The following is a 10692-nucleotide window of genomic DNA, read 5'->3' on the forward strand; positions in this document are numbered from 1 at the left end:
CGCATGCCGCCACATCAATCCGCAACCCACCCGCAAACATCCACCGATGGCCGTCAAAAGGAAGGCAGTGGACTCCGACTCCGGCGATGAGGATGCTCCCGAGGGCGGTGAGTTCCCTTCGCCGGTCGACCTGGCTACGCTGCGGGACAGGATCAAGTCCGATCTGCTAACCTTCCCGGAGGCGGCGGTGCTGGACGCACGTCAGCTCGATGATGCCGTCAACAGGGTCATCAGGGAGTCCTCCCCCTCCACCGCGACCCCGACCGCCCAAGGCATGGTTCGCTTCGACGACGAGTACATCAGAGACACCTTCCACTGCGCCAAGTGGTTCGTGACCTCCACCGCCGAGGACCACCCGCCCACCGGGGTCGTCCCGCCAGGCTGGCTGGAGGAGCGGCAGAGGATGCTGGATGAGGAGATGAAGCCGGAGAAGAGGGTCAACCCCGACAACTCGCGCTTCCTGCTTGCCAAGATCCGCGTCGACTTGCTCACCAAGGGCTTCGTCGAGCTCCCCAAGCCCTACCTCGACTACATGTTCCCGCCCCCCACACGCCCCCGCTCTGGATATAATACACGCCCGTCAAATTAAGCACATCATGGCTCCTACTTTGTCGTGTGCACATGCTTGCGGTGGTCATGCCTGTAGAATTTATGCATGGCTGCGTCCTTCTCTTATATAGACTGTGTTACTTCGGAACCTATTTTCTGTTTTTGGTGAGGTTCGGCATGCTGTGATTTTGTGTTGTCTGTTTCATGTGCTGGAACTCAGGTAATATCCATGTCAACCATGTTTATTCCACTTCATTAGCTTCTGTTATGCCTTGTTTTTCGTTGTGGATATGAAAACTTGGGCGTGGTTCTGTTTATCGCTCTGTTGATTTTGATAACTTAATAATCTGTCAAGTTTGCATTTTTTAATCTGCCGGGATCTGTTGACAGTTCACCTTTTAAAAATCAACAATCTTCCAGTTTTTCCTTTTATGCAAAAGAAACCATATAGTTGAGTATCGGCGTCTTTCATTGAACTAATAAAACAATGGTAAATGTTTTCTAGTACGACTTGGGAGCCTGTCCTGTACCTAATCACTCTTGGTCATCGATTCTTTAGCACGACCTGCTATTTCTGTTGGCATGTATAATGTAGCCTTTAGGTGCAACACGTGATTGGGTGCTCCTCGAGATACACTCACGACCTGCTATTTCTGTTGGCATTTATAATGTAGCCTTTTAAAAATCAGCAGGCCGTCCTTGAGCCGGCCCGCTCATCTTGGACCTGGGATCCTTGACCAGGATGTCGCAGCTCACCGAAGAAATCTGGCCGGAATCAATCTAAAGGGGATCTGCCAGAATCAAAGTTTTAACTAGCCGGCTATAGCATAGCCTTTCAGAACTCTCCCACTAAAGCAATGCACTTTTAACATCAATTTGAAAATGACGCTAATAGCCAGCTATTTCCCGCTATACCGCTAAATTCAGAGTCATTAGCCCGCTAAGCCGCTATACAAAACTAACTTTCTGATTAGGACACCTGATTGGTGCTGGGTTTTGATGTACGAACATTTGTATATGTTAAGTATCTGGGATATATTATATATGATGCCTTTTTGTATACTTATTTTTTCAATTCTTCATGATTTATGAAAAATGCTAAATGGGCTTAGCTCTGCTATAGCTTTTCATAGCTTCTGGCTGAGCCGCCGCTAAATGGCATAGCCCGCTATTTAAAACATTGGCCAGAATGCGGCAGAGAGAAAGTGGGAGAGAAACAGCCGAAAACTTAGCTTTGATGGGAGAGGGAGGAGGATGTGGGTTGCCTCGTTTGCTCGAACGATGTCTCGGATCGAATGTCTCCGGAGGGTGATGTGTCAACGTCGTTGTGCACCAAGATTTGTGCACTAGATCAAATGAAAATGAACGCATTTGTTCCAGTCAACCAAAACGATGACGTCAGATTTTTATCATTTACCTTTACGTTTTAGGAAAACGAAGCAACCATTTTCTTTCAGTCAACAAAATACTTAAAAAAAAGGTAGGTGAGCTCGCAAAAAAGGCCCAACCCAGACCCGCCATGTCATGTAGAAGAAGAAGAATAACGAATGTCTGCGCACGTCGACGGAAAACCTTATGTGAAGCTCATTGTGTCAAATTCGGTTTCTTTTTTAGTTTTATCTTTATCTTTTTGGTCCCTTTTTTATTTTTGGTGTTTCATTGATTTAATTTTTACTTAATTTTCCTTTTGCAAAAATGTTTGGATTTTTTAGAAATATTTGGAGATTTCAAAAACAAATTTGGGTTTCTACAAAAAGTTCAAATTCCAAAAAAGGATCAGGTTTTTACCTTTTCTCATAAATTCAAAAAGAAAATCTGCAAATTAAAAAAAACTCATTATTACTCAAAATTGTTTTCGAATGTCTAAAATGTTTTGATTTTAAAATTTCACTCCCAAACTCAACAATTTTTGCATTTTGTAAATATATTGGGGTACTTCACAAAATGATCGTGCTTCTATTTTTTTTAGGGTTTCAATTTGATCACTTTTAAAAAAAATCAATTTTTTTTAAAAATCAAACATATGCAAAAACGTTTGGAATTTCATAAAAATCACATTCAAATTATTTGTTTCTAGTTTTCTGAGAAAAGAGTCACAATGTTCAAAAAATTTGAAATTCCAAATTTTGTCCTAGTTTTGAAAAACTACTCCCTCCGTTTCTAAATATTTGTCTTTCTAGATATTTCAACAAGTGACTACATACGGAGCAAAATGAGTGAATCTACACTCTAAAATATGTCTATTTACATCCGTATGTGGTAGTCCATTTGAAATCTCTAAAAAGACAAATATTTAGGAACAGGGGGAGTATTTTGGAATTTCAATTTTTTTATAGTTTTCTGAAAATAAGAGTCACAATGTTCAAAAAATCAAAATTCCAAATTATGTCCTTGTTATCAAAAACTATTTTGGAATTTCAAATTTTTTGTTCTAGTTTTCCGAAAATAAGGGTCACAATGTTCAAAAAATGTTCCAAATTCCAAATTATGTCCATGTTAAGCTATTTTGGAATTTCAAAAAAACATTTTTTTCAAATATTTATTCGTATTTTCCAAATGCCTTCAAAGTAGTGAAAAACTGAAACACTACAGTACATGAAAGTGCTAGAATGAATATCCCGCTGCTGGAAAGTTCTTATAACTTTCGCGCTCTCTCGCAAAAGAAAAAAAAATGTGCTGGAACAACTAATAAACAACAACCGTAAGCTATGGTGGCTAGTACCAGTTACCACGCGTGTTCTCACATAGTCGGATACAAATCTCGCGGACTGGGGTGTATGCATATGTACACCCACAAGCCTTGGTGGTAACCTAGTTTGTCTAAGACATGTTTAAAGCTATCCCCGACTAGTCCTGTACATAAACTCCTAATACCATACGGCCAAAGCTCAAGCTTAGCTCTAACCGGACTAGGGATGTGTTTGGTTCCAGGGATAGCCCAGCAAGGACAAGGATAGCCCAGTTTTTGAGGGATACCAGGTGTTTGGTTCGTGGGCGAGAAGGGATATGGACAGCCAGATTCCTGGAATATTCGCTGAAAATCCGGCTCCGCACGTACGCGAGATTTTCGCGGATATGGGGAACCACCGAGCCCGGTGAGTTAGGCCGGCGAGCACGGACGACGTAGACCCGGGCTTGAGGAGGGCAAGCGTCGGCGCCGTTTGGCCGGGGTTTGAGTAGGCAGCGCTGCTATTGCTCGAGGAGGTAGCGGCTATAGACAAAGGCGAGCGTGCGCGACCGTAGCTTGACGAGGGCGTCGTCTATGCTGTGTGTGCCGTGATATGAATGGATGCGTGGTGTGCATGTTGCTGTATATTGTACCGACGCATGGTGTGCGTGCTGCTGTGTACTGATTAGTTGGGTGTGTTCTATTGCAAGTTCTTGTTTATGTATGCTTGTTTTGTGTCCTCATATATAGATCGTGTTACAGTTCAGAACATGTTTACTTAGCGCATCAAGCTAAACTTTTCCATGCATGTACATCATTCTCGATGTGGTTGGTCCACTTATAATGATCTGGGTTTGCAGAGAGAAAGACTGCAGAGACATTGTTGCAATAAGCCACAGTGGCCTAGCCCACACCGTCGTGAAGTTCACCGAGTAGCTACCTGAGCCAGCAGCAATCCGCGACGACATTAGCGATAGCTCGATACTCGCCTCTGCACTAGAGGGGTACAAGGTTGGTTGACGCTTCGAAGACCATGAGACGACCGAGTCCTCAAGCTAGATGCAGTAGAGGGACATCTAGCGCCGCATGTCCAGGTACCGAACCCACTCGGTTTCATTTCAGAGTAGCCGATGATGACGTGTGTAGAGGAGGCATGAAGATGAAGGCCGTGAGCAGCGGTGCCATGAATATACCCAAGCATGTGCTTCACCATCGCCCAGTAGAGTAGCGCAGGGCTTGCGTGTGAAGGCACACTTGATGCACGACATAAGCGATGTTGGACCGCGTGAGTGTGAGGTACTGAAGAGCTTCGACGTTTCTGCGGTTGGTGATGAAGGCACCAGTGGAGGCAGAGACCTCGAGCTTCATGTCGGCAAGTGTGGTAGCGGGCGGTCAGTCAATCACTCCCACTAGCTTGAGGAACTCAGTAGCGTACTACTCATGTGAGAGGATGGAGCCTAGAGTCATGTGTCGTACCTTCGTGCCGAGGAAGAAGTGCAGAGGGCCCATGTCCTTGAGGGAGAACTGCATATGAAGACGATCGATGTCACGGGGTAGAAGCTAGGTAGTCCATGCCGTGAGGACAATGTCATCTATGTACATAAGAAGATACATTGTGTCTTGTCGCAGTGGAGCATGAACAAGGAGGAATCCGATGTCATATCTCGAAAGACAATGCTTCAAAAATTGGGACAAAGCGTTGGTAGCAGGCACGAGGAGCCTGCTTCAGCCCATACAATGTATGTCGAGGAGGCAAACACCATGGGGATGTCCCATGTCAGTGATGCGTCTATTTTTCATCATGATTGCCTACTGTTACTTTTTATATTTTGAAGTTATATTACCTATTATGATGCAATTCTAATGCCTTTTCTCTCTTAAAATGCAAGATACATTGAAAGTGGGATAGTACCAGGAGCTGTAATTCTGACCTGAAAAAACTACATTAGAGATAGCAATTCTCCGGAGCTCAAAATGACGTGAGGTGTTTGGATATTTATTTTGTAATATATAGAAAATAATAGAAGAAAGAAGTACTAGAGAAGAGCCTTGGTGGGCCCACAAACCATCGGGTGCCCTACCCCCAGGCCGCGCCAGGGTGTCTTATGGGGCCAATAGCGGTCCACTGACGATGTCCTTCCCCTATATGAAGCCTTTTATCCTAGAAAAATTCAAGAGAACACTTGCGGGACTTTCCGCCGCCGTCTCGAGCTGACAGCTTGTTTAGTTGGGGTTAATTCAAGTTGGGGAAGGAGAATTGAAGGGGTACAAAACTTTACATCTATTGTTTGGTTAGTGGGCTTGAGAATTCAGAAGACATTGGGTATGGGAATTGGGACTCCAATTCCCATTGTTTTATTAACAGGGGAGAGGGTGAGAGTTGAAAGGGAATTGTTATAGTGAATTCATCTTAACCCTTCATCATAACTTACGTTGTCTTTCCTGATCTAATACCTCTTCAATTCCCACAAACCAAACAAGGGATTAATGTTTTCCCCAAATTCCTCATATATTTCCTATCATGTGTCAAACAGAGGATGGAATTAAACAACTCTTCCCACGTCTTATCTCAAACCAATTCCCAGCTCTAAAATCCTATTCCACTTTCTAAATAGTGCCAAACACGCTGTGAGAACCAGGACAGAAACCAGTTCATTTGTTTTCACCTCTCATCATGGTATGTACCAACGTGAGGGGTGTGGTGGACCACATCCCCTTACCTTTCACTCAGTTGTCGGTTAGATTGATTCCAACAAAAATAAGTCATTTCATTTATTTTCATGAACTATGGTCCATAGTTTTTTTTTCTCTCGGGAACTAAGTGATGTCACGACTCAAAACCCTCAGGTCATGGTTAAGAAAGAGTTATCGCAAAAAAAAAGAATGAATTATTGCTGGGCCAAATTTTCATCCAACTGTTACCAACTTATGTACGTCATGAAATCTTGCTCGTGTTTTCATCATATTTAAAATGCATTATTCAGGTCTGCTGCTAGCTAAAGAAGTTCAGTTCTACATTGATCTGATGTGGTTTTTGTAGCCTCGCATAGAAAACAATACTGCCTTCACTCCTGCCCCCGATTCTTCATGCCAGCTAGTAACGATCTCTTCCAGCCCAACACAATTTTGTGATTCTGAGGCATTAGTTTGCTCTAACGGGCTAGGTTTGGGTGTGTGTTTGCCGATCATGGACAAATTGCAGGAGTATCCATCTAGTTTCATGATTGATGCACGAGATGAAGTTAGGCATATGGACGGACTCTCCAATCTCGAGTATAGTACTTTCTATGTTTCTCTTGATAAAGATCATATTGATGGTTGCCCACACAGTTTGTGATATTGCATATAATACAGTGTCCAGTAGGGGTACTTTTAACCAGTGCTCAACAAAGTTGCAATTTTATATGTTTAAAGTCGGAAGACTTAGGTGAAGACCTAAAAGCATTCGATTGATTGGAGATGCAAGTTTTCAATTAGTGTGGGAGGATTGCATTGTCTACCACTTGCTTTAGAGGAAAGCGATGTGCACAATCAGCTACAGAAAAGGATTCTTTTGAAGAGAAAATATATATTAGTATTGGCACACTTGGGTTCACCTCTTGCTGTCAAGTTGAGCATTCGTATTCACTCTTCTCCCGAGAAGCCGGGGTCTCCTGAATGAGATGGCACCTGGCAGACTAGATAGTATCACGTTTAGCAAAAGCATGATTTTTTTTTGACATTTAGCAAAAGTATCTATCTTTTCTTTTTGTGGGACGCAATCAATCATGTTTATTTTCTTTTCTTCTGGAGGAAGAGAATCAGGATTCCAAAGAGTCATAAAGTTTGATATGGGCATCTTATTCTATTAATGAATCTGTGTAAGTGGGAGCTCCATTGATGACTGACTGACCATCATCCGTGTGAAAGGCTTTGCAGGACCGCATCCATAGACAGTTTGTCTGTCCACTCCATGGAAGAATTCTCCAACTTGCTCTACCACTATATAATACTAGTAGTAGTAACTGTAACAAAACACATAGCATCATCATCGACAGACACCATATATCACCACCACAAATTCACCATGACGACCTACCTGCTGCTGCTCCTCCTCTTGCCTGCGACAATCATGGTGGTGGCCAGCCAGCAAAACCCTCCTAGCACACCGGCACCGATCACGCTACCGGGATGCCCCGACAAGTGCGGCCAAGTGAGCATCCCGTACCCCTTCGGCATCAAGGATGGCTGCTACCTCCCAGGCTTCCACATCATCTGCAATGACACCTTCCATCCCCCCCGCGCCTTCTTTCCCGCTGATAATCCTTTAGGCTGGACGCAAACCAGAACCCAAGTAATCTACTACTCCACCAGCCACATCCCCGAGCCAGATAAGCTTATCAACTCATCCTCGTCGCCTGTTGAGCTCTCGGGCGTGTCCCTGGTGGAGGGGAAGCTAGTGGTGCATGCCCCGTTCAGCTACGACTGCACACTCAACTTGTCGTGGAACGCGGCGACAACGATGACTATGCAATTCCCGTATGAGAGTAAGTTCCTCCTGTCACATGGAAGCACCGTGCTGATGGGCATCGGGAGATCTGCCAAGGCCCGGCAGACCCTTGGTCCAAGTTGTGAGGCGTACGATGGAGTCTACCTCCCCGAGCGCATGAACACGACGGCGTGCTCAGGGTTGGGCTGCTGCCAGGTCGCCATACAGCCCGAGCCGCCAAAACCGGGCTTTTTCAACGTCCACGTCTATCTTGAGAGGGAGTACTACAGAACCAGAGGTTGCTCCTACGCCATGCTTGCGGACAAGTCCTGGTACAACTTCACGACCATGGACCTCGACGGCGACGTTTTCTTGCGGAGGAACGACGCCGGAGGGGTGTCCGTCGTGCTAGACTTCGTGGCCGGTTTCCATCCATGTCCGCGACCTCAGCAACCAGAGCCTAAGGGATATGCGTGCACCAGCGACAAGAGTAGGTGTGTCGAAGTCCCCTTGTTGTACACCGATGCGTACATCTGCAGGTGCTTGGACGGGTACGAAGGCAACCCTTATATACCAACTGCTGGTTGCCAAGGTAACATACCAGACCTTGCATCAATTCCTTCATCTAGTAGGAGTATCTGTGGCATTAATTCATCTACCTATTTATATTAACAACTTTGCGTGCATGCATGCATGCCTTATTTGTAGACATTAACGAGTGTGAGAGGCCGGATTTGTACCCTTGCCACGGGATATGCCAGAACATGCAAGGAGGATACAAATGCACCTGCCCTGCCGGAACCAGGGGCAATGCCACACAAGGGCGTTGCACCGATATATTTCCTCTACCAGCAAAGCTGTCACTAAGTAACCAACTTAATTACCCTCAACCTATCATCTAAAGAACCAATTTGGATACGCATATGATTTGGCAAATTTGTTTGACTCTCTTTATATATTGCGGCATAGTTTGATCCATGTTTTTACTAACTGACCTTATATATCGATCTGTTTGTTGATCACATAATCATAAAGGTTCACTTGTGTACAAGGTCTATAAATTAAATGGTTTGATCTATAATAAGGTATATAACGTGGTTTCTTTGCATTGCTCCCCATATATAGGTGCAACCGGCGGTCTTTTTCTCATAGCACTTTTGGGGTTTGCCGTCCTTCTCCGTAGAGAGAAAAGGAAGATGAGACAATTTTTTGAGAGAAATGGCGGCCCTGCACTAAAAGAGGCAAAAATTATAAAGATCTACACAAGAGACGAGCTCAAGCAGATTATAAAAACTACAAATTTTATAGGCAAGGGTTGCTATGGTGAAGTTTACAAGGGCTTTCTTGATAATCAACTAGTTGCGGTAAAGAAGCCCATTAAGGACAATATCGCACCAAACGAGCAATTTGCAAACGAAGTCATTATTCAATCTCAAGTCATCCACAAGAATATTGTTAGGCTCGTAGGTTGTTGCCTGGAAGTTGATATGCCGATGCTAGTTTACGAGTTCCTCTCCAGAGGCAGCCTCGATGACACTCTTCACAACAACAACGACGACGACAAGAAGAAGGTGACTCTTGACTTAGATAAACGTCTAAATATTGCTGCAGAATCAGCTGATGGTCTTGCTTACATGCATTCAAAAACTAGCAAGACAATTCTACATGGTGATGTGAAACCAGCAAATATACTCTTGGATGATTATTATGTACCAAAGATATCTGACTTTGGTATATCAAGGTTGATTGCAAAAGATAAAGAGCACACCTTAACAGTCATTGGCGACAGGACTTACATGGATCCAGCATATCTACAAACTGGCCTACTGACAGAGAAAAGTGATGTCTACAGCTTTGGAGTTGTACTATTGGAACTTGTAAGTCGGAGGAAGGCTACATATTTGGATAATAATAGCTTACTAAGAAACTTCCTTGATTTTCAGAAAAAAGAGATGATACCAACCGAGTTGTTCGACAAAAAATTTCAAGAACCGAGAGATTTGGAGATTCTTAGTAGCATTACAAGGGTTGCCATGGGATGTCTTAGTCTTGATGTGGATGAAAGACCAGCAATGATGGATGTAGCAGAGCGCCTTCTCACATTGAAGAGATCTCTTGTGTAGTTAGAGATAGAAGCAGGGGAGGTGTGCCTTTGTTTTAAGAAAACTGTGTGAACGCATTTGAAAGATCTGGGAGTAAAGGCGTTTTTATGGCAAGGAAATTCAATGGATTAATAAAATTTATCTTCTTGTTATTAGCCTTTTCAAATGTAATGGTCACTGCTGATTGTTGATAAGCTTGAATATCCGACAGCCGCAACATATTGTTGATTAGCTTGAATAAAATTGATCTTCTCGTTACTAGCCTTTTCAATGAAAATCGAGTACCAAATATTACTCGGCGGAATTGTAGACTATCCATGTTGCTTCATAATATGCATGTTCAATACATTTGGAGAACTCTGGGGTAATGATGTCTTGAAATGCTTCATGTGCAAAGATGACACCACATTTTCTGGAAGCAGCACCACCATTTTCTTCTTTTTTATTTTCATATAAAAACCACTCCACTCATATACATACAACAAACTAGTTCCCAGAAAAATATGTACAATAAATTCAGTTTGAATATTGCAACCAGCAGATCCCCCTTTGTTTTCCTTTTGAGCACGCACAACCCCGCTTGTTTTTTAGCACTCGCAACCCCGCTTGTGGACCCAGTTGTAAGCAGGTGTATAGTACAGAAATCATATCCACCAGCCACCACTCATTGCCTCCCAATGCCATCTGTTTGCTCTTGGGCCTCAGTGGAGTAGAGATGGCTGAAGCTTTTGTTTTGGTGTCGTGCTTTTGGGTGGAAGCTGGTGAATGTTTTGGTGACGTGGTTTTAACTAAAACCACGACAATAATTCTATGATTCATGCAGGACGGCACCAGTTTCTTCTTCAGGAGCCAGCGGTTATAAAGTGAACTTTTATCGATGAGTCAATCATGTGATAAAAGAGGTA

General features: G+C 43.6%; 1 protein-coding gene across 1 annotated transcript; it reads left to right on the forward strand.

The window, feature by feature from the left end:
* Positions 1–7283: 7283 nt before the first annotated feature.
* On the forward strand, positions 7284–9872 carry LOC123059705 (wall-associated receptor kinase 1). Its single transcript, XM_044482202.1, has 3 exons — positions 7284–8277; positions 8394–8552; positions 8811–9872. Exons 1-3 carry the CDS (start codon positions 7284–7286, stop codon positions 9806–9808), a joined length of 2151 nt encoding a protein of 716 aa, XP_044338137.1. The 3' UTR covers positions 9809–9872.
* The last annotated feature ends 820 nt before the right edge of the window (positions 9873–10692 follow it).

This window comes from Triticum aestivum, chromosome 3A, assembly GCF_018294505.1.
Source record: "Triticum aestivum cultivar Chinese Spring chromosome 3A, IWGSC CS RefSeq v2.1, whole genome shotgun sequence".
Taxonomy (NCBI): domain Eukaryota; kingdom Viridiplantae; phylum Streptophyta; class Magnoliopsida; order Poales; family Poaceae; genus Triticum; species Triticum aestivum.